The 25653-nt window shown below is 44.7% G+C and overlaps 1 protein-coding gene and 1 pseudogene across 1 annotated transcript; one reads left to right on the top strand and one right to left on the bottom strand.

The window, feature by feature from the left end:
• Positions 1 to 2038: 2038 nt before the first annotated feature.
• Positions 2039 to 4073, bottom strand: LOC127306288 (FBD-associated F-box protein At5g60610). Its single transcript, XM_051336907.1, has 3 exons — positions 3054 to 4073; positions 2773 to 2916; positions 2039 to 2654 (listed from the first exon to the last, which is right to left on the bottom strand). The coding sequence occupies exons 1-3, from the start codon at positions 3960 to 3962 to the stop codon at positions 2268 to 2270; spliced, it is 1440 nt and encodes a 479-aa protein (XP_051192867.1). The 5' UTR covers positions 3963 to 4073; the 3' UTR covers positions 2039 to 2267.
• A 4464-nt stretch (positions 4074 to 8537) lies between these two features.
• Positions 8538 to 9609, top strand: LOC127310090 (protein trichome birefringence-like 19; annotated as a pseudogene).
• The last annotated feature ends 16044 nt before the right edge of the window (positions 9610 to 25653 follow it).

Here is a 25653-nt window from a genome sequence, read left to right as displayed (position 1 = left end):
GCAATGGTTCTACTGTATAGCTATCCTGCCTTGGAAGCTATGCCCTCTGGAGGCTCCACATACAAAGAGCAGACCTTCGGTGAGGCTCCACATGTGTAACACAAAGGTTCAGGGATCTTATACAGGCGAAAACAGGAAACTCGAGTTCAAAAGCAAGCCATATCAGTTTTACTTTCTCAAATTGCCTCACAAATGCAGATTCAAGCAATATAGTAACGATGATGCCAGAGTCCCATACCAGCTCACCGAAGATACTCTGTCAGCCATGAGGAACTCTCTTGTGGTACTAAAAGTAAATCACAACAGCGCAGTGATAGTAAGCACCTATATGGTTCCTAATTCATGCCAAGAATTCTTAGTCATGTGTGTACAGTGTACCAACGTGCGCTATTAATCGGTGAACACATGGTGTTTTTTGCTAGATTCAGAAGTAGTACACAACAGTTGGTAAATTGACAAGATAAAGTAGGTTGAACCCAGAGGCATGGCAACTGTGAGAAACTGATAGCTAAACTATCTAATCATACACAAAATACAGACACAGATGATAACTGTCTTTCGCAGCAACTCATAATATAATCAGTCGGTCAGAAACATCTACCACAAGAGGTTGCAGCCTAGAAATCACAAGCAGAGGTGCACAGCATTTGTCATCCTAATCACCATGATGCACAAGATAACACATAAGGCTTGGCTAACATAAGGCTTGGCTACATGCTAGATCCTGATCATCCAAACATATTAAAATTAGTGGGTGCCATCCTATAAAAGCAAAGGAAAACATGCTAGAAAGCAGGCACGCATCAAGAAGACAGAGAGATGCATTAGATAACATGATAGATCATGCAATCTTGCATCTTTTGAATGAACCACGGGACTGCTGGCTTGAACACTTTCAGATACTCATGCAGTCTTGCCATGTCTTAGGTAAGAACACACATAGATGTCTAAAGACTCAACAGTGCTTTGCATGTAGATCAGGAAGTGATTACCCCAAGAAGTTTGGATCACAGAATACGGATATCCAACCTCAGGTTCAAGACTCAAAAGGGTCGTTTTCAGCAAGGTCAGACACTTTTTCAAAATTTACTTTAAAAAAACTGCAGCAGTTTTCCTCATTTTCAATTCATGCAAAGTTTCATGTAAAAGCACCACCCCATCTAGAATAAATTTCCCTTGGATAAAAACAGTTGGAATAGGAGATACTATATTATCAGCCACCAGGTTAGTTCTACTGTTAACTACTTTCGTAAAAAAAAAAGACATTCAAAAGGCAGCATATTAGTTTTACTTTCCAAATTCCCTCACAAATGCAGATCCAAGCAATATAGTAAGGATGATGCCCCGGAGTCAGACTCATACCAGCTCACGGAAGATGCTCTGTCAGCCATGAGGAACTTTCTTGTGTAATTGAAAGTAAATCACAACAGCGCAGTGCTAGTAAGCACCTATATGGTTCCTGATTCATGCTAACAATTATTATTCATGTGTGTACGGTGTACATATGTGCGCTATTAATCAGTGAATATGTGGTGCTAGATGCAGAAGCTAGTACAGAACTGTTGGTAAGTTAAGAAGATAAATGCATGTGCGGGACGCACAATGTAGCAACTCCAACCGGAAACCAAAAAAAAAAAAATTAAGAAGATAAAGTAGGTTGGAGCGCGCCTACGCTCAGTGCTAGATTCAGAAGCTAGTACCATTCCTCTCTATATTTCTATAGCAAAGCAAAGGCATGGCAACTTTGAGAAATTGATAGCTAAACTATCCAATCAAACACAAAATACAAACACAGAAGATAACTGTATTATGCAGCAACTCGTAATATAAACGGTCAGTCGGAAACATCTACCACTGGATGTTGTAGCCTAGAAATCACAAGCAGAGCTACATAGCATATGTCATCCTGCCACCATGATGTACAAGATAACACATAACGCCTGGCTACCTGGTAGACCCTGATCATCCGAGCATATTAAAATCAGTGGAGGTGCCATCCTATAAAAGCAAAGGAAAAATGCTAGAAAGCAGGCACACATTAAGAAGACAGATAAAGGCATTAGATAACATGATAGATCACGGTATCTTTTGAATGAACCACAGGACTGCTAGCTAGCTTGAACACTTTCAGATACTCATACAGTCATGCTATGTCTTAGTTAAGAACACAGATAGATGTCTAAAGACTCAACATGCCCTGCATGTAGAACAGCAAGTGATTACCCCAAGAAGTTTGGATCAGGGAATACATATAGCCAACCTCAGGTTCAAGATGCAAAAGGGTCATCTTCAGCAAGGTCGGACGCTTTCCGGAAGTTCCATTTCCAAACGCTCGGCAGCTTAGGCCCTACCACCAGCAGAAAACCGTACTTGCAAGCCCATGGTACACCGGAGTGATCCTTCAGTTTGCGCATCAGCTCGTTCACCTTGTCCGGCGAAGCGTAATCTTGTGGGGTCAGCACAACCAGCAAGGCCTGCAGCTGCAGCGCGCTCCTGCCGATGAACTTGATGAAGTCAAGTTCACCCTGGTGGCCGCGGAATTGGTGGAGAAGCACCTTGTTGACATGTGACTTGAGGCAGTCGACGCGACAGACCTCCTTCCAGACCTTGGACGGGTGCTGCTGTCCAGCAGGTCCATCGTCGGCTACAACAGACTGGAAAATGAACAATCCGGTTACAGATGGATGATGCGGGAGAAGATGGAGCCAATTGGTCTTGTGTTGATTGTTGTTGCAAATATAATGTTGTGTGAACGAGTGGAGTGGGTGTCACCTCGATGTGCAGCCTCTCGACGTTGGGAAAGCAGCCGAGGAAGCTGGTCATCATCTTGACCTCCTTTGAGACACCCAGATTAACCTTCAAGGCCAATACCTTGACGCCTGGAACCATGGTGCTTGGGCTCGGCCTTGCGTTAGGCTGCAATGACCAATCCATGCAACAAAAGAGAGATATGCATGCTTATATATCATCTCTGACTGGGATGTAGGAACAATTATAAATCGTTGGCAGCTCCATGGATCGGGAGTGATGGGATTATGGAAGAAAGGTAGTACCTTGATGACTTTGTCACCGATCTGCAGCTGGTGAATTCTTGGGTCCAAGTAACCAAGCACCCGCAGCTTTGGTGCACAAAAAATTTTGACCTTGACCTGACCCTCTTCTTCAGCAGATCCAGCAGGAGGACAGTCAAAGAGGATAAGCCGCTCCAGGAGCGGGGCGTCCACCACGACGACTCCCTCCTCCACCATGGACAACCAGAGGAGCACGCAACGCAGGCTTTTGCTGCGGAGGTGGACGCGGTCGGGCGTCTGGTTGAATATGAGCGCGAGGGTGTGGAGAGCAGGGCTGCAGGCGAGCATGTAGTCGAGGTCGTCCCCGTCGGTGATGGTGGTGGCGAACAGGGAGAGCTCCCGGAGGAGAGGGAACACGTCGGCGCCGCGGCGGAGGCCGGCGGTGTCCGGGAGCGTCCAGAAGCCGAGGAAGAGGCGCTGGAGCGAGGCGCATCGGAAGACGTCGGCGGGGAGGGGCAGGGTGTCGGCGGAGGGGTCGCTGGCGTTGTTGACGAGGACGAGGTCGTCGACGCCCTTGGAGGCGAGGAGGCGCGGCCACTGGGCGAGCATACGCTCGTGGTAGGCGAACCTGCATCGGGCGAGGGTGACGGCGCGGAAGGGGCCCGGGTGGCTGGCGAGGACGCGCGCGACCGCGGCGCGGGGCACGTCGGCGTCGCGGAGGACGAGCGGGGTGGAGCGCCAGAGGTGGCGCCACCGGGAGGAGAGGGAGGCGGTTCGGGCGGCGTCCTTGGCGGGGAGGCGAGAGAGGATGTTGCGGAGGAGGGTGTCGGGGAGGGCGCTGACGCGGTCGTCGCCGTGGTAGCCGGCAGCTGCGGAGAGGGAGGAGGACGCGGCGAGGGCGTGCGCCTCACCGGGGAAATAGCCCAAGACATCCTGGATGACGGTGGCCATGGCCGGAGACCGGAGTGGCGGAGTGAAGTGGGGACTGGAGTGGAAGCGGATCTCTTTGTGGGGTGGAGCTTGCGGCGGTGCGACGCTGCTGCAATGTGAGAAAGGGAAAATTGCGTACGGTTTGATTTCCCCCACCCAACGGGCCCAAATTCCTGAGTTTGGCTCTCAAAAAAAAAAAAAAAATCCTGAGTTCAGTGGCCTCCTCCAAACCATCCCCAAAACGCGCCGGATCAAGCGTTGGGCGATATGTTTTGTTCGTATCACGTTTGGGGACGTCGCTTCCCAGTCACGTCCCCCAATCAAAATTTCAGAAATTTAAAACTTGGTCTGTACTCGACTGGGGATCCACATCCCGGTCGGTCGTTTCTCTATCTGGAGCCTGCTACCCCTGCATTGATGCTGGCTCATGGCGCGTTGGCTGCGCTGCGATCCTGTGGGTACTTTGGAAAGCTCGCAATGATCTCGTCTTCAACTCTCGCCCGTGCTTGACCGCCGTTCTCCTCCACAGGGTGTGTGACGACTTAAGCACCTGGCGGTGGCGCGTCAAGCCTGTGGAGCGCCTGCGCCTTGACGAGCTTAGGTATTTCCTCCTTTCGAGATGTAATGATTAGTGTTTGTTGCGGTGGATGAAACCCGCCCCGTTTTTCTCTTCTCCTACCCCCTCCCTTGTATCTGAAATACCTTGTATATTGGATTGACCGCTAGTCATTCGAGGTAATATACAAACAGAGGGGTTTTTGCCCCCCTGTCACACTCGAAAAAAAATTGAATGTCAAAATGGAAATAAAAGTAACCGCTATAAAATCGTTGTTCATATATATCCAACTTGAATGTCAAAATGGAAATAAAATTGTTGTTCATATATGGCCATTATGGTGTTTGGATTAGGACGCAAATGACTCACGAGGAGGCGCTCAAAGGGGTGCCCAAACCACTAGTATCTAGAAAACGGAGGTAGTATGTGCTAAAAGGGGCTGCAAGAGGTGTTGATTTTCTCTCAATAATACTATACTCGATCTAAAGAGTTCTCGGTTAACTGAGAACTAGCCAGACTCTTAAAATATAGACCCTATAGTATTAACGAGAGGAAATCTAAAATTACAAAATAAAAGGGAAAAAAAATGAGAAGGTGGCCGCGTGCACGGGACATCCGTACACAGGAGTATCACTTCTCCTGATTTTCTCTCAATAATACTGTACTCTATCAAAAGTGTTGATTTTTCCTGAGTAGTGGCAGCTACGTGCTCGATCAAGTCGCACATGCTCGTGCAACAGGACAGCAAAGCAAAAATTATTCTAGACAGCCGAACTCCCAATAAAAGAAGGAAACATATTGCTGTACATGAATGAAAATTATCAATTCGTTCTACTCCGATCTGCATTCCTCTCAGTAGCTAGTTGCCTTCGAACTCCCAATAAAAGAAGGAAACCTACTGCTGTAAATTGGCTTAGTGGTATAACTAGGTTTATTCACTTGCAAATGGGGTTACAGATGATTTTCTTTTAGTTAAAAATGCTATAGTTGAGAAAAATCCAAACCATTAGATAAGAGTCGTGTTTCACCTAAATCTAACATGCAAAAAGTAATTAAAAATGCCAAACTAAAAAAGGAAACGTGGCTACATGAGGATGAACCCTGTCCAACTCCCACGTGAGAGCCCAAGAAGCATTCACCGAAACAGAATTAACAGCTGTAACGAACTAACGATCGATAGTTCGGAAGCTGAGCCAGATCATTGTAGCTCAAATATTATATCTAATTCGTGATTTTTTTCCTTTGCTTTATTACTTTTAAAAAGTTTTTACACCTGACCACTGCATAACCAGGATGCACACAGCCGTTTATAGTATTATCAAGCCAAAAGTATGAAAAGCGAAAAAATGCGTAATACATATCGAGGTGATGAAGTGTAAAACGCCTAACGTGTAGGTGGAGTTTCAATTCGTAGATTATGCTGCCACCCATGTAGGGAAAAAGTATCCCTCGTCGCAGTCTCCAAACGTGTACAGACCTCCGTAAAGAGGTCGTGGTTCTCCAGTCACTGAAGAGGTAACCATAAATGGAGAATACCTCTATATCTATAGATAACCACCAGGCGTAATACATCTAATTCATGATTTGTGCTAGTTAAAATTCGTAACTAAAAATAGTCACGTAGTTAAATATAGACGCAGTAGTAGTGATAAGAGGGAATCCAAAAGTATAAAATAAAAAGCAAAAGAGAGAGAAGGTGGCCGCGTACACATGACATTTATGACGAGGGTATCATTTCTCCAGATTTTTTTTGATTACATGCATGATTCATACTCTGGAGTATATCATCTGGATTTGTATATGGCTGATCATGCTTGCTGCACGATTCTCCTTATTTTCTCTTAATAATACTACGTACAGTATACTCGATCGAAAGAGTTCTTTCCCTGAGTATTTCCGCATCTACGTGCTCGATCAAGTCGCATGCATGTTCGTGCAACAAGACAGGAAAGCAAAAGTTATTCTAGACAGCTAAACTCCCAATAAATAAAAAGAAGGAAACCTACTACTACTGTAAGAGCATCTCTAACAGAGCCCGTAAAAACGCGAACCGAAAAACCCGAGTCTAGTGCACCGAACTCGTGTTTACGGGCCGGAAAATGGCAGGCGCAGAACAGAGCCCGTAACGAAAACAAAGCAGGGTTTTTCAAATGCAACACATAGAACAATGTATCTTAATTAACCAAATAATCATCCAAATTATTACAACACATAAATAATTGTCTGAACCAAATTATTACAATAGTTTTGGGAAAATTGTACAAATGTAAAATGTCTCAACCAAATTTCAACAACTTTCGGGAAAATTGGACAAATGCACAAATGTCTCAACAATGATACATGTGACAAGCAAATGAATGGAATGGTAGGATCAAAGGCGACGGCCATGTCGCTGCCAGTGGTGCATCTTCAGATCATAGACGAGCTGGGCATGGGTAGTGGAATTCTCAATCTGCCGATGTGCCTCAAGGAAAGCTTGAATGCGATCCGGATTGCGTTGGGGTTCCACTCGGGTGCCAACATTGTCATAGAAGCAGGGCAAGCTCAAGTCTCTTTCATCCTCGATGATCATGTTGTGAAGAATCACACAACATGTCATGATGTTGACAAGGGTTTTCTTGTCCCAAAATCTGGCTGGGCCACGAACAATGGCAAACCTTGCTTGCAAAACACCAAAAGCTCTCTCAATGTCCTTGCGAGCTGCTTCTTGAGCCTTGGCAAATTCAGCTTCTATTCTATCTTCAGGATCCTTGACAGACTTAACAAAAGTTGCCCAATCAGGATAGATGCCATAGACTAGGTAATAGCCCATTGTGTACTCATTGTTCATGACCTTGTAGTTGCAAGTGGGTGCTTCCCCTTTTGCTAATTTAGCAAACAAAGGAGACCTTTGCAGGACGTTGATGTCATTGAGTGTCCCCGGCAAACCAAAAAAACAGTGCCAAATCCACAAATCTTGCGATGCTACGGCCTCAAGGACAATGGTTGAATCTTTGCTCTTGCCACAGTACTGTCCATGCCATGCTTTTGGACAATTCTTCCATGTCCAATGCATACAATCGAGACTACCAAGCATTCCAGGCCAACCTCTTTTCTCATTTATCTCCATCAACCGTTTGGTGTCATCCTCGGTGGGAGCTCGCAGATACGTAGGCCCGTACAACTTGATAATCATGCGAGCAAACCTGCGGACTGACTCCGTCGTAGTATCTTCGCCAATTCGAAGATACTCGTCGGTGTAATCCGCAGGATGCCATACGCAATTACCCTCATGGCAGCAGAGATCTTTTGGAATGCGCTGAAACCCATCACCCCGGCGGCATTCCTACGTTGCTTGAAGTAATTCGAATGCAATTCGCAGTCTTTGACGATGCGGACGAACAAGCTACGCCGCATGCGATACCTCCTACGGAACAGATGGGCAGGATAGGTAGGTACCTCAGCGAAGTAGTCCTCCATCAACTGCTTGTGGCCGAGGAGGCGATTCCGCTGGATGTGGTTCCGGCCGAACACGGAGCCGCGCCTCCGATTCAGCAGCTTCGCGCGGTCCTCCAGGTCCTTGACGGCGAGGAGGAGCATGGTGGCCTCCAAGTCGTCGTCCTGGAGCAGCTCGTCGAGGTCGGAATCGTCGGAGCTCGATGAATCCGACAGATCGAAATCGTCGCCCGAGCTCATCCTCGATTCCGACGGAGCGGCGGCGGCGGCGGTGGGGGGCGGCAGCCCGAGTTGGGCGAGGAACAGCGGACGGGGTGCCGGGCGACCGGCGCTACCTCCGGGTTGCGGGGCTCGGGCGAATTGGGCGGGGCGGCGGCGGCGGAGTGTGGTGGCGGCGCGGGGAGCGTGGGGGAAGGAGCGAGCGAGCGGTTGCGTCAACTGAAACTTCAGCGCGCCCTAGATAGGGATCGAGCGTTCGGTTCGCTCCGTCGGCCCCTACAAATACAGGCCGACGGAGCGAACCGAACGTAGCCCGAAAAATTATTTTCAGTTTTGGGCCGTTTTCGGTCACTGATCGGCGCCGTTTTTCGCCCCGAACCCGTAAAATGGCGGTTATTTTTCGGTTTTGGGCCTTTTACGGGCTCTGTTAGAGATGCTCTAAGCCGGGGATGGAGTCCATCCTCGGGTGGCGGTGGCAGCCCCACGGCTGCGACCTCCCCCGCTTCGACGCTGCCGCCTTCCTCCGCCTCGTGCGGGGCAAGTCCATGGCCTTCGTCGGGGACTCCGTCGCCTGTAACCACATGCAGTCCCTCATGTGTCTCCTCGCCAAGGTACCTTCAAGATTTCCACTTGGCTTGCAGAAGCGCTTCAGGTGGATCGATCATGGTCAGTCGTCGTCATGCAGGTGGAGTACCCAATGGAGATCGAGCCGAGAGGCTGCGTCCACTGCACGCGCAAGTACCACTACCGGGAGCACGACTTCACGGTGTGCGTGTTCTGGACGCCGTTCCTGGTGCGGTGGAACCTGACGCACGGCGGGCAGTCGTTCATAGACCCGCACAACGTGTACCTCGACGAGGCGGACCCTGAGTGGAGCGGCGACGCCGCTGGCTATGACTACGCCGTTCTCAGCGGCGCCAAGTGGTTCACGCGCCCCACCGTGCTCTACGAGGGCGGCCGCATCCTCGGCTGCGCCAACGTGGACGGCTGCGAGGCGGCGCACAACGCCACCGACGTGGCCCCGGACTACGCGTTGTGTGCGTCGTTCCGGACCGCACTCCGTGCGCTGGCCGGGTTCCGCGACAGGGTGGTGGTCCGGACGGTGGCGCCGCCGCACTACGTTCCACGCCGCGCAGGTGGAGGAGTTCCGGACCGCGGCGTCGGCAGCGTCGGCGGCGAGGTTTGTGCTGATGGACGTGAGCGAGATGATGCAGATGAGGGGCGACGGACACCCCGGGCAGTACGGGCACTGGCCACACGAGAAGGTCGGCTTCGGCATCGACTGCGTGCACTGGTGCTTGCCTGGGCCCGTCGACGCTTGGAACGAGCTTCTGCTCCATTTGCTTCTGAGTGGTTAAACAGGAGTAGCTTTTTTTAGAAAGCAAAATTAGCTTTTTTTAAATGCTTATATTTCAGAACGAAGGTAACATATACACGATTGGTCATGTTACCGTTGAATTGCACAATATGAATCGATTCCTCCTCAAAATAGGAATTTGTCCCGCTTTATCTACAAAGTCGCAATGGACAAATCCATATAAGGTCAAGATGAGAACCACTTACAAAATATATTAAAGAAAAAACAAGAAAGAACACAAAAAATTCCAAACTTGCCACCAAAGGCATGGACACGAGACTGAGTCGAGTTGGGGCTCCATGACGATGGCCCCAAGAGAGCAATGACGCACTGCGCCGTTGCCATCGAGACCACGAGGTCTAGGATTTTCATTCGGAGTTGTACCGCAGGGTGGATACCCACAACGACCCCCAAGAGGGTTACGACACCCGCAACTATCACCGCCGTTGGCACTGAGGCACTGAGCTTTCGCCTGAAATTGCACATTATGAATCGATTTGGATTATTGGATCTTTTTTTTCGAATTAAGAAGCCCAGGCTCCCGATTTCATTGACAATAAAACCGTAACACAGAGTTCCCAGGGTCACATTTTTACTATCCTATTCTCTACTTTGCACGAACGCTACCATGTACTCATCATCATTTTAACTAGACCACGAACTAAAAGGCAACATAAAGATCTGGCAACCTTCTGGCTCCCGACGTACAGCCCTAGGAGCCAAACTGTAAAGTCCAAATTCAACCATACTCTAGTCTCCTCCTCCGGCCATGGCACCCACACGTGGCGCCCGCTGAAAGCCTCCGGAGCTACTTTAGACAGGAGTTGCACTGCGATAACTTGAGCCTAACGGTTTTGATGTCTACAAACAGTACCAATAAGTCACTCTGTATGACACTTTACCAACTGACAAGGTATAACCTTATCAATGTTTATAATGATGGACTTGGGTTTAACTGACAAGGTATAACCTTATCAATGTTCGTAATGATGGACTTAGGTTTTGAGGAAGAAGAATGATGGTGAATTCAAACACCGGTCAGTCAAACTAGATAGCCGACGAAAGTATGATCAAGGGTGAAATCACTGAGATTGTATTATCGAGAATTAGGGTTACAAGGGTGTTTCTAGTCATGCAATCTCCTCCCCCGGCGGCTGCTCCTAAGCCTTATATAGTAGGCCAGGTCTCAGAGTCCACCTCGAAGTTTAAAAGGCGCGCGCGCTGCTACCCTCACTACTCCATCACCGGAACCAGGAAAAAACTTGTTGTAGTAGACATACAGAAAGTCATCGTGCTAAAACTCCAAACGACCAGTGCAACACAAACACAACATCAACAATCACCAATGATGACAAACGTACGTAGATTGGAAAAGGCTGACCTCAAACCACACAATCGAATACGAAATATGACCGGATCACAGGACATCCGCCGAACACACAACTCCACGCGCCCTCCATCGACGCTAGACGTACCACCGGGGCAAGGATAGGACAGGGTGGACCTTATTCCGAGTTCAGGAATAGCCGGCGCCACACTGTCAACACCCGGATTTTTAAGTCCAGATGCCTATTATGCCATACATCGCAATCCCAGGAAGATTGATTTTACGAGACATAACAGTTGATATCATAGAGTCATCATTCATTACAAACCATAGTCTTCTTACAATAATAGATCACATGATCCACACTTACAATAATAGTTGATCTAATGATCAACAAACACAACACATAGCGGAAGCGAAGTAGTAGTATTCCATCTAATCCACATGCAACACTTGACGTTAGGAGATGATCATAATTATCGTAGACGTCCTGCTGTCCGTCATCCTGATACTGCTACTCCTCTTCATAGTCTGGCCATTTGAATAGCCAGGGACACAGCCATGAGTACTTTAAAGTACTCGCAAACTAATACTATTGTAAGTACTAACAATTTTAGTAGGGGTTGCTAAGCTCTAAGTTTATTTGCATAAAGCCAATTTTATTTCATAAGCAATTTTAAATGAAAGACTCATCATTTGCCTAACTTAACTCAAGTGGGAACATTAGTGTCATTCCCACAACCAGGTTGTGTTCAAGTCAAAATTCACCATTCAATTTTAGAAATATCTGACAACGGAACAGTATGGCCTTTCCAATCGTCCGTAACCGTGGACACGGCTATTCGAATAGGTTTACACCCTGCAGAGGTTGTACACTTGTGCCACAACTTTTGATTACATCCGTCAGGGATAACCCTGAATAATCATAACTCAGTATGCGGATCATCAATCATAACCTTTCACTTATAAACTCTAGTATAGGCACCTCTCCCCATGAGTTTGGCCTCCCGGTGATAGCCAACTGTTACCCCAGGAACTGCACAGGATTTGGGTCGTACATTCACCTCATTTCACGTCATTTCACTTTCAACGGAGGCAGCCTCGGCATAACCCCTATGACACTTGTTTAGAGGGAACCCATACTAAAGCGCATAAGTTTCTAGTTAAGCCTTACCCATAATCAGGTATTGTGGGGGTACTCTAAAATTTGGAATGGTATCGCATCCGAACCCAATCATCAGTTTTTGTCAAAGTCGCCATGTCATTTCATGTCATATTCACCTTCAAAATCTTTCAATAGAATGACTCATCATTCCAAGGTTTTCAAAGTCATTGGTTTTCACATGTTCCCATCAAGAGTAGTCATTTTTAGTTTAGCACTAGCAACTAGTCATGAGGGGTGCTAATCTAGCTTGTATTTCTCTAGGCTACTTTTGATGTTCTTATAACACTCTATACTTAGACCAAAATTAACTATAAAGTAAACCTTGATAAATAAAGTAAAAGCTTGCAAGAGTAAAAATCGGGATTGGATCCTTAAAAAAAATTAGAAGTGTAATGGTGCCTTGCTCTAGTAGAGCTTTGCACTTGGGAGCTTGCAAGAGTATAGCTTGCCTTGAGTGGTGTATTGATCAAAGTGTTCTTCTTCCTCCTCGTAGACCTCCTCCTCCTGGTATTCCTCGGTACTAGCGTCTATACACAGATACGAGGTATACAATCACCAAACAATTCTTAAGGGCTAGACTAAGCACACAATTGGTTTACACAAACTATTCTAGCATCACAATATTATTACATGGTGGGTTACTTTGTTTCTTTTCAAGAAAAATAATTTCCTCTCATTGAAATAATTATAAGGTTTGCTATTGATGTTCTTTGAGAAATAATTTCCTCTCATTGAATCTTGTTTAAGATTTAATCTCCTCAAGTAATAAAGTATGATATCATGTTGACCAAGGTCAACACTTCATAATTATCATTTGGGAAAATGATTTAAATGAGATACTCCATCTCATGCAATTTAAATACTACTATGGAACAATTTAACATCATTAAGTAATTAAATATGAGGTGCTATAGACTAAGGTAATTACCTCATATTGGATTACTTAAGACCATGATTTAAATGAGAGAGTAACTCTCATACTATTTAAATAAATTAATTGAAATAATTTAAATGGACTAGAAATGGCCACATAGCCATTATTTTGCTCTAGCCCATGATCATATGAAGCAACCCTGCTATATTTTTATATAATCATGTAGAGTATTTGAAATGTGATTTATGAGAGTTGGAATCAACTCAAAATCATTTAGGGTTGATTTTTAATAATTCCTTGAAGTTTGAAAATGCCCTGCCTTATTATTTTTACTACATTATTTTTACAACACAACTAGGGTTGAGGCTGGTGTGGTTGGATAGATAATTTCATAAGCTTTCTGAATATATAAAATTTATCAAATTTGGTTTAGTAGGTTTTATTCTATTCAAATTTTAAAAAGGGTCCAGTATTGAATTTGAATTGAAATAGAAAAACCAGATTTGAATTTTTGGGCCTGGCGGGAAAGCTTAACGGGCCACAGGGGTGAAAAACAAACGGGCCAGCCCAGCAGCGCGGCTCGCACGCGTGGGCTGCCTGGCAAGGTGGGCTCCACCTGTCAGTGGGACTTAATCGAGCGAAACGGTATGAGGGATGTGAGGCGTAGGATTAGAAGGGGATCGTGCGGTTGAGGATCGTCATCGTCTCCGACGAGATCCCGTGGCTCTGGCAGCGAGGCTAGGGGGTCGGAGGGCCTACCGGTGCTCCGGCAATCGTCGGCGAGGTGCGCTTGTTGGAGATATGCCCAAGAGGCAATAATAAAGTGGTTATTATAATATCTTTGTGTTTATGATAAATGTTTGCATACCATGCTATAATTGTATTAACCGAAACATTGATACATTGTGTTATGTAAACAACAAGGAGTCCCTAGTAAGCCTCTTGTATAACTAGCTTGTTGATTAATGGATGATCATGGTTTCATGATCATGAACATTGGATGTTATTAATAACAAGGTTATGTCATTAGTTGAATGATATAATAGACACACACCCAAATAAGCGTAGCATAAGATCAAGTCATTAAGTTCAAATTGCTATAAGCTTTCGATACATAGTTGCCTTAGTCCTTCGACCATGAGATCATGTAAATCACTTACACCGGAAGGGTACTTTGATTACATCAAACGCCATTACGTAAATGGGTGGTTATAAAGATGGGATTAAGTATTTGGAAAGTGTGAGTTGAGGCATATGGATCAATAGTGGGATTTGTCCATCCTGATGACGGATAGATATACTCTGGGCCCTCTCGGTGGAATGTCATCTGATTAGCTTGCAAGCATATGATTTGATCATAAGAGATGACATACCGCGCATTTAGTAAAGAGTACTTGTCGGTAACGAGGTTGAACAAGGTATGGAGATACCGATGATCAAACCTCGGACAAGTAAAATATCGTGTGACAAAGGGAATTGGCATCATATGTAAATGGTTCAATCGATCACTAAGTCATCGTTGAATATGTGGGAGCCATTATGGATCTCCAGATCCCGCTATTGGTTATTGCTCGGAGAGGAGTCTCGACCATGTATGCATAGTTCGCGAACCGTAGGGTGACGCGCTTAAGGTTCGATGTCGCATAAGTAGATTTGAATATGGTATGGAGACGAAGTTTATTCGGAGTCTCGGATGTGATCCAGGATGTCACGAGGAGGTCCGGAATAGTCCAGAGAATAAGATTCATATAAGGGAAGTTGATTTCTGGGTTTCAGAAATGTTCGGGATTTTTCCGGTGATTGACTGGAAGGTTCTAGAAGGTTCCGGAAGGGTCCACCATGGGGCCCATGACCTAGGAGGGCTAGCATGGGCCAAGGGGATGCCCCCTGGCCTAATGGGCCGGGGGCACATGCCCCCCAAGGCCCAGGCCGGCCAAACCCCTAGGGTTTCCTAGGGGGGATCAACTTGGGGGAGGGGAAAGCCCTCTCCCCCCCTTTGGCCGCCGCCCCCTAACCCTAGATGGGAAGGGGGCCACCCCAGCCGACTGGCCCCCTATATAAAGAGGGGAGGGGTGGCCGGCCACTACACCCCATCATTAGCCCCTCCTCTGGCCGCCTCTCCTTCCACCATACGCTGCTCCGGCTTAGGCGAAGCCCTGCAGTTTTCTTCCTCCACCTCCACCACCACGCCGTCGTGCTGCTGGAATTTGGAGGAGATCTACCACACCTCCGCTTCCCGCTGGAACGGGAGAGGAAGGAGCTTCATCGACACCGTACGCGCGACCGAGTACGGAAGTGCTGCCGGATTGCAGCACCGGGGACGATCGTCTACATCAACAACGAGATTAATCTCATAGACTTTGGAATCTTCGAGGGTTAGTCTCATCTCCATCTCGTTGCTTCGATCTTGTAGATTAGATCTTGGGTGTTCCATAGATTAGATCTGTTGGTTTTATTCGTCTTGCGGTAGGAAATTTTTTGTTTTCTATGCTACGAACCCCATCAGTGGTATCAGAGCCATGCCTATGCATAGATCTGTTGCACGAGTAGAACACAATGGTTTTGTGGGCGGTGATGCTTTTGTTGCTTTAGTTTGTGTACTTTGCTTCTTGCGGGATGGTGGGATGAAGCGGCCCGGGCTAACTTTACATGACCGCGTCTCATGTGACTTGCTCCACGCTTGGCATGCAACTTGTATTGCATAAGTGGCTTTGCGAGTGTCTGTCTCTCCCACCATAGTGAAGATTGTAATTTGCACTTCTATTGTCAACACTAGTATCACCGTTGTGGTTCATGTTCGTAGGTAGATTGGATCTTACTCGAAAACCCTAAACCACGTAAAATATGCAAACCAAATTAGAGGCGTCTAACTTGTTTTTGCAGGGTTTGGTGATGTGATATGGCCATGATGTGATGATGATTATATTTGATGTATGAGATGTTCATTATTGTATTATGGCAACCGGAAGGAGCCTAATGGTTGTCTTTAATTTTTGTTAAAGACCTGCGTGTCTATTCATCATGTAATAGCTTTATTTCAAGTAGTTGTTATAGTAGCTATAAGTGATGGACAACCATGAAGCGGCGCCACTGACCTTGACGCCATGCTGGTGATGATGGAGATCATGTCCGTGCTTTGGAGATGGAGATCAAAAGCACAAGAAGAAAGGCCATATCATATCACACATTATGAATTGCATGTGATGTTAATTCTTAATATGCATCTTATTTTGCTTAGATCGCGACGGTAGCATTATAAGATGATCCCTCTCACTAAATATCAAGATAATAAAGTGTTCATCCTTAGTATGCACCGTTGCTAAGACTTGTCATTTCGAAGCATCTCGTGATGATCGGGTGTGATAGACTCTACATGTGCATACAACGGGTGCAAGCCAGATTTGCACACGCGGATACCAAGGTTGCCTTGACGAGCCTAGCATGTACAGACATGGTCTCGGAACACGGGATACCAAAAGGTAGAGCATGAGTCATATGAATGATATGATGAACACTTTGAGTGTTCGCCTTTGAAGCTACATCTTTTCTCGTGAAGATCGGACTTGGTGTAGTGGATTTGGTTCGTGTAATCACTAAGACAATGCGAGGGATGTTGTTTTAAGTGGGAGTTCACCTAGTTAATTTAAGAATTAAAATTGAACTCAATTTATCATAAACTTAGTCTAAACTCTTTGCAAATATGTTGTAGATCATGGCGCCCCCCTCCATCAATTTTAACCAGTTCCTAGAGAAAGAAAAGCTTAAGGGCAATGGTAGCAACTTCACTGACTGGTTCCGTCATGTGAGGATCTTCCTCACTGGTGGAAGCCTGCAATATGTGCTCGAAGCACCGCTAGGTCCCCCACCACCTCCTGCAGTATCCGAGGACATAAAGAATGTTTATGAGACTCGGGCTATTCGGTACTCCGAAGTTTAGTGTGCCATCTTGTGCAGCTTAGAGGCAGAGCTCCAAAAGCGTTTTGAGCACCACGACCCATGTGAGATGATGCGTGAGCTCAAACTTATCTTTGAAACTCATGCGTCCATGGAGAGCTATGAGGCCTCGAAACAGTTCTTTAGCTGCATGATAGAAGAGGGCAGCTCCGTTAGTGAGCACATGTTCGCCATGTCCGGACATGTGAAGAAGCTCAGTGACATGGGGATGATGATCCCTAACCAGCTGGGTATTCATCGTGTCCTTCAATCACTGCCACCAAGTTACAAGAACTTCGTGATGAACTACAACATGTAGAACATGAACAAAGATTTACCTAAACTCTTTTCCATGTTGAAGTCTGCTGAAGTAGAGATTAAAAAGGAGAATCAAGTGTTGATGGTCAACAAGACCACCAGTTTCAAAAAGCAGGGCAAGCCTAACAAGGGTAACTTCAAGAAGGGCGGCAAGAAAGTTGCAGCGCATCCTGAGAAGCCTAAGGCTGGTCCTAAACCTAAGATTGTGTGCTATTACTGCCAGGGGAAGGGGCACTGGAAGCGTAATTGCTCCAAATACTTGGCCGATCTGAAGAGCGGCCACGTCAAAAAGAAAGGTATATTTGATATACATGTTATTGATGTCTATCTTACTGGTTCTCGTAGTAGTGCCTGGGTATTTGATACTGGTTCGGTTGCTCACATTTGTAACTTGAAACAGGAACTGCGGAATAGATGAAGCCTGGCAAGAGACGAGGTGACGATGCGCGTTGGAAATGGATCCAAAGTCGATGTGATCGCCGTCGGCACGCTCCCTCTACATCTACCTTCGGGATTAGTTTTAAACCTCAATAATTGTTATTTGGTACCTGCGTTGAGCATGAACATTATATCTGGATCTTGTTTAATGCAAGACGGTTATTCGTTTAAGTCTGAGAATAATGGTTGTTCGATTTATATGAGTAATGTCTTTTATGGCCATGCACCTGAGAAGAATGGTTTATTCTTGTTAAATCTCGATAGTAGTGATACACATGTTCATAACATTGATGCTAAGCGAATTAAATTGAATGATAATTCTACTTATATGTGGCACTGTCGTCTTGGTCATATTGGAGTGAAGCGCATGAAGAAACTCCATTCCGATGGACTTCTTGAGTCACTTGACTTTGAGTCACTTGACAGATGCGAGGCATGTCTAATGGGAAAAATGACTAAGACTCCATTTTCTGGTACAATGGAGCGAGCTACAGACTTATTGGAAATCATACATACCGATGTGTGCGGACCAATGAGTGTAGCATCGCGCGGTGGTTATCGTTATGTTCTAACCTTCACGGATGATCTGAGTAGATATGGATATATTTACTTTATGAAACATAAGTCCGAGACTTTTGAGAAGTTCAAGGAATTCCAAAGTGAAGTAGAAAATCAGCGTAACAAGAAGATTAAGTTTACGCGTTACGATCGCGGAGGCGAATATCTGAGTTATGAGTTTGGCATGCATTTAAAGAAATGCGGAATACTTTCACAGTTGACACCGCCGGGAACACCACATCGCAATGGTGTGTCCGAACGTCGTAATCGAACTCTCTTAGATATGGTTCGGTCTATGATGTCTCTTACCGATTTGCCATTGTCGTTTTGGGGTTATGCATTAGAGACAGCCGCATTCACTTTAAATAGGGCACCATCTAAATCCGTTGAAACGACACCGTATGAATTATGGTTTGGGAAGAAACCTAAGCTGTCGTTCCTTAAAGTTTGGGGTTGTGAAGCTTATGTAAAGAAGTTACAACCTGACAAGCTAGAACCCAAAGCGGAGAAATGCGTCTTCATAGGATACCCTAAAGAAACAATTGGGTACACCTTCTATCACATATCCGAAGGCAAAATATTTGTTGCCAAGAACGGATCCTTTCTTGAGAAGGAGTTTCTCACTAAAGAAGTGACTGGAAGGAAAGTAGAACTCGACGAGGTTGATGAACCTTCTCTCATAGATCAGAGTAGCGCAGTGCCGGAAGAAGTTTCTGCGTAGCCTACGCCGATAGGAGAGGAAGCAAATGATGATGATCATGAAGCTTCGAACGAGGAAGCTACTGAACCTCGCAGATCGACGAGGGAACATACCACTCCTGATTGGTATGATCCCTGTCTAAATGTCATGATTGTGGACAACAATGATGAGGACCCTGCGACGTATGAAGAAGCGATGATGAGCCCAGATTCCAACAAATGGCAAGAAGCCATGAAATCCGAAATGGGATCCATGTATGATAACAAAGTATGGACTTTGGTAGACTTACCTGATAGCCGCAAGGCTGTCGAGAATAAATGGATCTTCAAGAGAAAAACAGATGTTGATGGTAATATTACTGTCTATAAAGCTCGACTTGTCGCAAAGGGTTTTCGACAAATTCAAGGAGTTGACTACGATGAGACTTTCTCACCTGTAGCGAAGCTAAAGTCTGTGAGGATTTTGTTAGCAATAGCTGCATTTTTCGATTATGAGATTTGGCAGATGGATGTCAAAACGGCGTTCCTCAATGGTGATATTGAGGAAGAGTTGTATATGGTACAACCCAAAGGTTTTGTCGATCCTGAAAATGCTGACAAGGTATGCAAACTTCAGCGTTCCATTTATGGACTGAAGCAAGCATCCCGGAGTTGGAATCTACGTTTTGATAGAGTGATCAAAGACTTCGGTTTTATACGGACTCATGGTGAGGCCTGTATTTACAAGAAAGTGAGTGGGAGCTCTATAGTGTTCCTGATATTATATGTAGATGACATATTATTGATTGGGAATGATATAGAACTATTAAGCAGCGTTAAAGGTTATTTGAATAAGTGTTTTTCAATGAAAGACCTTGGTGAAGCAGCGTACATTTTAGGCATCAAGATTTATAGAGATAGATCAAGACGCCTGATGACCCACAAGTATAGGGGATCGCAACAGTCTTCGAGGGAAGTAAAATCCAATTTATTGATTCGACACAAGGGGAGACAAAGAATACTTGAAATCCTTAACAGCGGAGTTGTCAATTCAGCTGCACCTGGAAACAGACTTGCTCGCAAGAGTTTATCAGTAGTAACAGTTTTATAGCAGTAGCAGTAGTGAAATAACAGCAACAAAGTAACAAAGACAGCAGTAGTGATTATAGTAAACAGCAGGATTAAAATACTGTAGGCACAGGGATGGATGACGGGCGTTGCATGGATGAGAGAAACTCATGTAACAATCAAGCATGGCATTTGCAGATAATAATAAAACGGTATCCAAGTACTAATCAATCAATAGGCATGTGTTCCATATTTAGTCGTACGTGCTCGCAATGAGAAACTTGCACAACATCTTTTGTCCTACCAGCCGGTGGCAGCCGGGCCTCTAGGGAATCTACTGGAAATTAAGGTACTCCTTTTAATAGAGCACCGGAGCAAAGCATTAACACTCCGTGAACACATGTGATCCTCATATCACCGCCTTCCCCTTCGGTTGTCCCAATTTCTATCACTTTGGGGCCTCGGGTTCCGGACAACAATACGTGTATACAACTTGCAGGTAAGATCATAAAACAATGCATATCATCATGAAGCAATAACATGTTCGGATCTGAGATCATGGCACTCGGGACCTAGTGACAAGCATTAAGCATAACAAGTTGCAACAATATCATAAAAGTACCAACTACGGATACTAGGCACTATGCCCTAACAATCTTATGCTATTACATGACCAATCTCATCCAATCCCTACCATCCCCTTCAGCCTACAGCGGGGGAATTACTCACACATGGATGGGGGAAACATGGCTGGTCGATGGAGAGGCGTCAGTGGTGATGATGGCGATGATCTCCTCCAATTCCCTATCCCGGCGGAGTGCCAGAACGGAGTTTCTGGTCCCGAGACGGAGTTTTGCGACGGTGGCGGCGTACTGGATGGTTTCTGGCGACTTCGACTTCTCTTCTCGCGTTTTTAGATCGAAACCCTTAAGTAGTCCAGAGGGGGGCGTCAGAGGCTGGCCGAGGGGGCCACACGCTAGGGCGGCGCGCCCCCCTTACAGGCCGCGCCAGCCTAGTGTCTGGGGGCCCTGGGCCTCCCCCAGGCCTGCCCTTCTGGCTCCGTGATTCTTCTGGAAAAATAAGCCCTTTGACATAAATTCCGAGGATTTTCCTGAAAGTTGAATTTCTGCACAAAAACGAGACACCAGAGCAATTCTGCTGAAAACAGCGTTAGTCCGTGTTAGTTGTATCCAAAATACACAAATTAGAGGCAAAACAATAGCAAAAGTGTTCGGGAAAGTAGATACGTTTTGGACGTATCAACTCCCCCCAAACTTAGCTTATTGCTTGTCCTCAAGCAATTCAGTTAACAACTGAGTGCGATAAAAGAACTTTCACGAACACATTTGTTCATATGATGTAAATATTCTCATGATATGGCAAGTACTTAAGCAATTCATAATAAGATACATGCAAATAAAGTCATCTAATAGCTATATCAATCATGGAAAAGGTACCAACAAATTAATAATAAGCATCATGAATCATGTCTATCAGCAAGATTGCAATGTTCATAAAAGGATATGATAAAGTGGTATCTCGCTTGCCCGTATTTGTAAAGCAAAACATAAATGCTCGGGCACCTTTGAAGTTCATGGAAAGGATGGAAGTAGAGACTATCAAAGATAAAAGCATCAAAGTTATACCACAATTAATCACATTTTGGGACAAGCATATTATACTAAGAATGACAGTTGTGCTCTCAAGAAAGTGCTCAAAGAAAGGATGGAGACTCAATGTAAAAGTAAAAGATTGACCCTTCGCAGAGGGAAGCAGGGATTAACATGTGCTAGAGCTTTTCATTTTTCTAAAGACAGAAGTAAAATGGTTTTGAGAGGTGTTTGTTGTTGTCAACGAATGATAGTGGGCACTCTAACTACCTCATCAACCAGACTTCCAAGAGCGGCTCCCATGAAGGACGTTGTCTCTACCAGCAAGGTAGATCATCCCTCTTCTCTTTTGTTTACACATGTATTTTAGTTTCATTATGGATGACACTCCCCCAACCTTTGCTTACACAAGCCATGGATAACCGAATCCTCGGGTGCCTTCCAACATTCTCATACCATGGAGGAGTTTCTATTTGCAAATTAAGTTGCTTACTGATAAATCAGGGCAAAGCATGTGAAGAGAATTATTGATGAAAGTTAATAAATTGGGGCTGGGAACCCCGTTGCCAGCTCTTTTTGCAAAATTGTTGGATAAGCGGATGTGCCACTAGTCCATTATGAAAGTCTGTCAGGAGTAAATGACAAGATTGAAAGATAAACACCACATACTTCCTCATGAGCTATAAAACATAAACACAAATTGAGAAGCATTTTGAAGGTTTTAAAGGTAGCACATGAGAATTTACTTGGAATGGTTTGAAATGCCATGCATAGGTATTTATGGTGGACACTCTGGAATAACTTGGTTTTCAGGGGTTTGGAAGCACGAGCAGCGTTCCTGCTCAGTACAAGTGAAGGCTAGCAATAGACTGGGAAGCGACAATCAAGAGAGCAGTAACTGTCATAATCATGCTTGCGACAAAATAAATTAACGGAGGCATAAAAGTGATACAAGAACTCTGAGGTAAAGTAAATCATCGAGGCTTCATTGACTTTTGTTCAGTCATATGCATGCGTGAGCATGTGCCAAGTTGATTCAAGTGAATTATTCAGAGGAGGATACCACAATGTCATATCTATCTATGAATAAAGCAATGCAAGCAAATATTTATGACATGCTACTCATATTAATAAATTGGAGCTAAACATGAGAGATCATGAACTACTAGACTTCCTTAAATGACATATACCTCACATGAACCAACTAAGCATGCTCACATGGATGAGTATATGTACAAAAATGAAAACAAATAGAGTTCATACCAGCCTCTCACCACAGTCGGATTGTCATATATCGTCATTATTGCCTTTTCACTTGTGTAGCTTGAATAATATGGAGTGAAAACCAAGCTCCAACCACCGAAGACCATTGAACTCCAAAATTAACTTTACAAAACCAAAGAAGAACAGCAAATATTTTTGGTGTTTTCAAATTTGGAAACGAGAACAAAAGGAAACAAGCAAACAAAGCAAAATCTTTGGATTTTCTTATAGCAAACCAACGATAGCAAATAAAGCAAAATGAAAGAAAGAAACCAAAATAAACAAATGGTAAAGAGAAACAACAGAAATATTTTTGGTCTTTTTGTGTTTTAGGAAAGAAACAAAGCAAAAACAAGAAAATGAAAACTAGAAGAGTCACATAAACACAAAGCAGCAGGAATCTGCCAAACTTGACAGCAGTACAGTAATCGATTTTTAAGAAATTCTTCCGCTGCCCAGCTCGAAAAGTGTTCAACTAATGAAAGTTAGATAACAACCTGGGGAACATGCACAAAAATTGGCTTCGCGAAATAACGTTCTGGCTGTTTTTGAGATTTTTTTTGGTATCAGTCCAGAATCTGTTTTCAGGCAGCACTTCCCCAAATATCATCCCCCTCTTATTAGAAAACCATTTTAAGAAGCTAAACAAGTATGTACAAGTATCCAGCAATCTTAATATGCAAAGAATGAGTGATGCCGGTATACCTCCCCCCAAGCTTAGGCTTTTGGCCTAAGTGGAGATCAATCCCATGGTGCCCATGAAGTAGCACCTCCGTAGTACGACGAAGATGGATCCTGTTCTGGGTATGTGCTGGAAGAAGCACCAGGATACGTGACGGTGTAGTCATGGGAGGGCTCGGTGTCCTCGGAATCATGCTGCTGGTGGAAGCCATGTGTCTTCAGCTGCTCATCCACCTCCTCCTTAGAGCGCGACCACGGTCTCCTGTGAATACTAAACAAATCTTGCTGCGGCAAAGGAATTTCCCTCTCTTCCCCGTCAGCAAACAACATTCTATAGACAATATTATCTAAACTAGAGTCGGTTGTAACAAATTGATGACTCTTCATAGCAGCAATATCAAGCCTTATAGGAGTTAATTTCACATCAGTAGGGTCAAGAGGAAGATCTAGATGTGCTAAAATGCGTGAGGCAACAATTCCTCCAAAAATAGGCCCTTTGTTAGACAGACGGCGAGCAACAAGAGCACCAAGATGATAAGGTGTCTCTCCAGTGAGTGCAACAACTAGGAAAGCAAGATGATAACTAGAAATATTGCTAGTGTTCTCCCTACCAAGAGTGGCAAGATAGTAAGCGAAATATTTAATGGCAGGGAGTTGAATGTTTCTTATCTTGCCGTGCTGAATGGTGCGGCAGTCATCATTGGTGATTCCTCGATAGAGCTCCAGCAAAGCCTTGGGATTGTTCTCGATCTTCTTCGCTGTACCTACAGGGGCAATATCCAATGCAGTACAAAAATCCTTCAACTTCATAGTAATAGGATCATCATAAATCCTGAATGTAACTGATGGTTGGTAGTGTTTGTTGTTGAACTTGAAGCTCTCAACAAAGATTTTAGTAAGCATGTGGTATTGATCCCTCTCGTCCTCCATGTAGGCGGTTAAGCCCACATTACCAACGAGGACCAAGAAATCATCCAGCAACCCTGCATTACTCAAAAAGTTATAACATGGAAAAGACGAAGCGTTAGGGACTCCATTGTCTTCTTCGGCTTCGAAGCTCGGCGCAATGACATCCTCATTATAGGATCGTCTAATCCGAGTGGATGACCTTGAGGGCCTCCCCGTGCTTGTCGTCTCTCTTTCAAACATTTCTCCAAAGTTATAGTTATCCATCTTCCTTTTCTGAAATTTTCCAACAAACATTATAAAATTTGATTTGGTGACATATAATTGAGGGAAACTACTATAGGAACTTGCTAGAGTACTAACCATGCATCAAAACTAATTCTTACAACTTAGAACAAGCATGCAAGCTCACTAAACATGTTACCTACAGCAGCAAAATATTCAAGATATACTCAACCAAACAAAATTCTACTTGGATAATCGGAGGAGTCACATACCGGAGAGCAAATGTGCCAAATTTCAGACAAAAATCTGGGCTGAGCAAAGAGATCGAGAAATCTTGAGCTCTTGAGCAGAAACGCGAGTGAGAGAAAATGAGTACGAGTTTTTCGGGAGAGAGAGTGCAATGAGTGGAAAAAAATGATGAAGTGGGGCAAGGAGGGCCCCACACAACAGGGTGGCGCGCCCCCCTTGCTGGCCGCGCCAGCCTGTGGGGTGCCACCCTGGGGTGCCCCACTGGTCATCCCCAGGTGTTCCCAGGTGCCTCTTCGAAAAATAAGACCAATGGTATAATTTTTGTGAATTTTTGAAAACTTTGAAAAACGCACATTTCTGGGTATTAAATTTATTATTACTGGGCAGAAAAAGATTTGCAAACCTCTAAACAACTAAAGCATCTTGCAAAATAAGTAGTGCTACAGCAAGTAAAATAAGTGGAGGAACAAAGAAATGTTGTTTAGCTCTTCTATGCATATAAAATGTACTTGTTAACAAGGTTGATCAAGTCTTGCCATCAAATAAATCTTACATGTCATAGGAAGAAATAAACCTCAAATCAATCATGTTACCTTATATTGTATTAATATGGATCCAATCACAAGAGTTTGATATTCTTCTTTTGGCTCATATATTGGACAATCAATAGTTCCCACTTTGATAGATCTCACATTAGAAATGATATTAACTCCACATACTTTATCAATCCTCTTGGGAAAATAAACAGTATGCTCCTTATCATCGACATTGAAAGTAACTTTTCCTTTATTGCAATCAATAACAGCCCCTGCGGTGTTAAGAAAAGGTCTCCCAAGAATAATAGACATATTA

Source organism: Lolium perenne, chromosome 6 (assembly GCF_019359855.2).
Source record: "Lolium perenne isolate Kyuss_39 chromosome 6, Kyuss_2.0, whole genome shotgun sequence".
Classification (NCBI taxonomy): Eukaryota; Viridiplantae; Streptophyta; class Magnoliopsida; order Poales; family Poaceae; genus Lolium; species Lolium perenne.
Note: the sequence above shows the minus strand (reverse complement) of the source record. Positions and strands in the feature narration are given on the sequence as shown.